The 3,521-nt window shown below is 32.8% G+C and overlaps 1 protein-coding gene across 1 annotated transcript in view; it reads left to right on the forward strand.

The window, feature by feature from the left end:
* The window catches only part of IL1RAPL1 (interleukin 1 receptor accessory protein like 1), a 577,918-nt gene that overhangs the window by 325,749 nt on the left and 248,648 nt on the right, over positions 1-3,521 (forward strand). Inside the window, 2 exon segments of the mRNA XM_057375343.1 lie at positions 1,812-1,998; positions 3,142-3,295. Coding sequence (XP_057231326.1) covers positions 1,812-1,998; positions 3,142-3,295 — 341 coding nt within the window.

Consider the following 3,521-nt stretch of genomic DNA (forward strand, 5'->3'; position numbering starts at 1 on the left):
TCTCTGCCATGTCCTTATAGAAATATTTAAATAATGGGATTCAAGAACGTGAAAAAAAACATGATGCTTAAACAGACAGGAAGGAATTAAAGAGAATATTTAAATGTGAAAATGGTGTAGCCAAACAGCTCCCTGTCACCCAATAACAGGATACTCTCATCTAGTCAGTTTATTCTTGAACCTCAGAGCTTGATGGTTTGTTCAGAACCTGTTTCCAAGKGATAAGTCTTCCAAGAACAAAGAAAACGCATTTTACCGGTTTGGAAAGATTGAATTAAGTGAATTTTTTTTTATGATATTTTCAAGAGATATGATAAAAACCCAATCAAATAAATAAAATATTCCAAATAACACCTTAATGGAGAAATCACATTATGTACACTAATGAAAAAGTATTCTTTAAAAAGTGAGTGATTTTCTATTGCATGTAAGAATGTGAATTGGCTCTTTACCAGCTTAAAAGCAGAATGAGTGATCCATATTCAGTGGATCCATTATTTGATTTGCATAAAGCTTAAACAACTTTATTTGATTTCTACAGCCYGATTCTTGAACACAATAACAAATTGTACTTTCTGCTTCATTATAAGGAAATAATTCTCTGTTTTCCTTACAAGTCCATGGATTATATTGATAGCTAAGGGTCATTCTGTTTCAGAATTTACTTTTCCAAGACTATTCTCTAATTTTAGTTACTTGCAGAGTTATGTTTTCTGTAGAGAATTGGGCTCTATCATTCTTTGAATTAAGTTTTCTAATTCTTTATCCTTAAGCATTTCTATCCCTCTTATTGAACCTAAAAAGAAAACAGATATTAAGAAACTGGTCTTTGAGACCCTACCATGTCAGATACACACAAGTCCATCATAAATAAGCAATTAACTTGTAAAGKCTGAGAATGCAGATAAGGAGAGGAATATTTCCTCAATGCTCTCTGCAGAATCCTCTGCCAGCAGGTCAGGGGTAAAATGCATTTAGAAAACAGTAGGAGAGAAATCTTACACTGTCACAGTGTGCTCCTGGGAAATACTCAACTTGATACACTCATTTGCTCCCCACCTGGAAACTGAAGTGGAAAAAAAAAAAAAATCATTCCAAGCAATTTTGTCTTTTAACCTGATTGAATCCCATAGTGAAATGTGAGAAGGCAGACAAAGTTTCCCAGTCTCTGGCTCCCTCATTTATGAACACCCAGAAGCAGATGTAGTAACAAGTTTCAGGAGAGAACACAAGCTCAAGAAGTCTCTAGGTAATGCAGARTATTTTGTCCCAGGAGTAAGGGCATTGAAGGCCAAGGTCAACAAATGGGCAGGGCTTAGACTGAAACATCCTTAATTCTATAATTAATCACAAGATTCTTTTCAATTAAAGGCTGCAAAATGTTGCCAATTGCACTTTCAGGCTTGCTCAGAGCTGATGAATTTGTGGCTCTTGGTGAGTTGCTGTGAGCAGCTTGCCTGTCTGGTTTTGCTGGTAAATACATGGACCTTTGGTTGTTTACTGATTTTTGAGGAAATTGTTCTCAAATACACAGTAATGGCACTAATGTTAGGAGGATTTTAATGAATTTTTAATGATAAATGTTTAGTTATAGAGTAAGGCCAACCAATGACTTCTAAATACTGTAATGGGTGAGAACYAAAACTATGGTGACAGCTATAAAAYAGACACAAAACAYAWGTMTAATATGTAATSTCTAATGTCTAATTTTCTGAATTTTGTTTCAAATGAGAAAAAAAAAAGTAATGTACATTGGCATTTATTCTTTTTTTCCTTTTAGACTTTTCTTTCTATTTTTTATTGCATTGCAGAAACTCCACTTACTGTATGAAAGTATCCATTTCGCTGACRGTGGGTGAAAATGACACTGGACTCTGCTACAATTCAAAGATGAAATATTTTGAAAAAGCTGAACTTAGCAAAAGCAAGGAAATCTCATGTCCTGAAATTGAGGATTTTTTATTGCCATTTAGGGAGCCTGAAATTCTGTGGTATAAGGTAAGGAATGCAAGAGATTTATACTTTCAAAAATATATTATGTTCTTATGATTTTCTTGATCTAAAAGTTTTATGAAGTTTGGATTGTTTTAAATTTTGTCCATAGAACCAATGATAGAAAAGAATGAACGAATTCTTTTCTAATTAACTAATTGAGAGAAACTATTAATTAACTAATTAACTAATTGAGAGAAAATTTGAATACTTCCTTTGGTAAACTTCTAAACATAAGACATCTATGCATGCTTTACCTGAAATAAAACAGCTTAAGTTTGCAGCACAAATTCAGCAAAAACTATCCAAACTTTGATTTCTACATTTATACYTGAGGTTATATTTGCAAATATAATTTCATATTTTTTTTATAGATATCTCGATATTTATTTCAATATTGTGTATTGATTTCTAGATCATTAGTTAAGGGACAAGTTCTTGAAAATAATTCTGTCTGTGGGCAGTGAAGTAGAAATAATTATGCGAGACTATGCTACCTAAAATGTAAAATTTTGTGGTCTGGAAAGATAATGACCAAATTAACTGAAAGCACAACCAAGATAGGAGAAATGTAGCCAATTATTTACTTATCCTCATCTTGRATTTTATGTCTGTAATAAAATATTTTTGTAGATTAAAAGCACATTTTTTTTCTAGGTTCAGAGAGCTTTGATTCTAAGATGTTTTTAGAAAGATATATATAGCATCCTTATTTTTCCTTATTCGCATATTCTGTTTCTCTCTATTTTTAATTATATTTTTAAAATTGAATTAAGAAGAAAAAAATAATTTTCCTCTGCAGCCTGAGCTGCTGGTAATATAAAAGTCATGGATTGCACACATAAGTGAAATGGTAAATAAGTAAATTCAATGGGAGCCACTCAACAAATTAATGTCMAAAAAACCCCAACAACAMAAACACCAAAKAAATCAACTCCCTTTTCTTGCCAGAGGCATAAATATCAAATCAGCTGATAAAAATCTTTTATATCAACACCTAATGAGACTGTTTTTAGATATTAGTCTATATAAGTTCATAACCAGCCCAGGCTCTTGCCTCGCCATCTTGGCTTTGAGTAGCATTGTCCACATTGGTCCATTTAAARTGTAAGAACACAGTCACTGAAGTTTTATATTCTCTTTAAACAGGAATGCAAGTCAAAGACATGGAGATCAAGCATTGTGTTTAAAAGGGACACTCTTGTCATTCGGGAAGTTAGAGAGGATGACATTGGGAATTACACMTGTGAGCTAAAATATGGATTCTTTGTTGTCAGAAGAACTACGGAATTAACAGTTACAGGTAATTACAGTCTATCTCTTATATTTAGAAAAAAACCCACTGGATATTGTGATTCAAGTTGTGTGTTTTGGAGTCATTATAGCATTTGCACACAACTGTGCCTAGATGTGAATGTTTTATGCATTAAAACTGTCCTGACTACTTTACAGCGGTATCTGTTACTCTTGGACAAGTCTGAGTTTTGTTCTGTTCTGTCCCAAAAGCTTGTGGGCAGCTTTTTTTTTTT

The sequence above is a fragment of the Malurus melanocephalus genome, unplaced genomic scaffold (genome assembly GCF_030028575.1).
Source record: "Malurus melanocephalus ecotype Western Australia unplaced genomic scaffold, MMel_1.1 scaffold_246, whole genome shotgun sequence".
Taxonomy (NCBI): Eukaryota; Metazoa; Chordata; class Aves; order Passeriformes; family Maluridae; genus Malurus; species Malurus melanocephalus.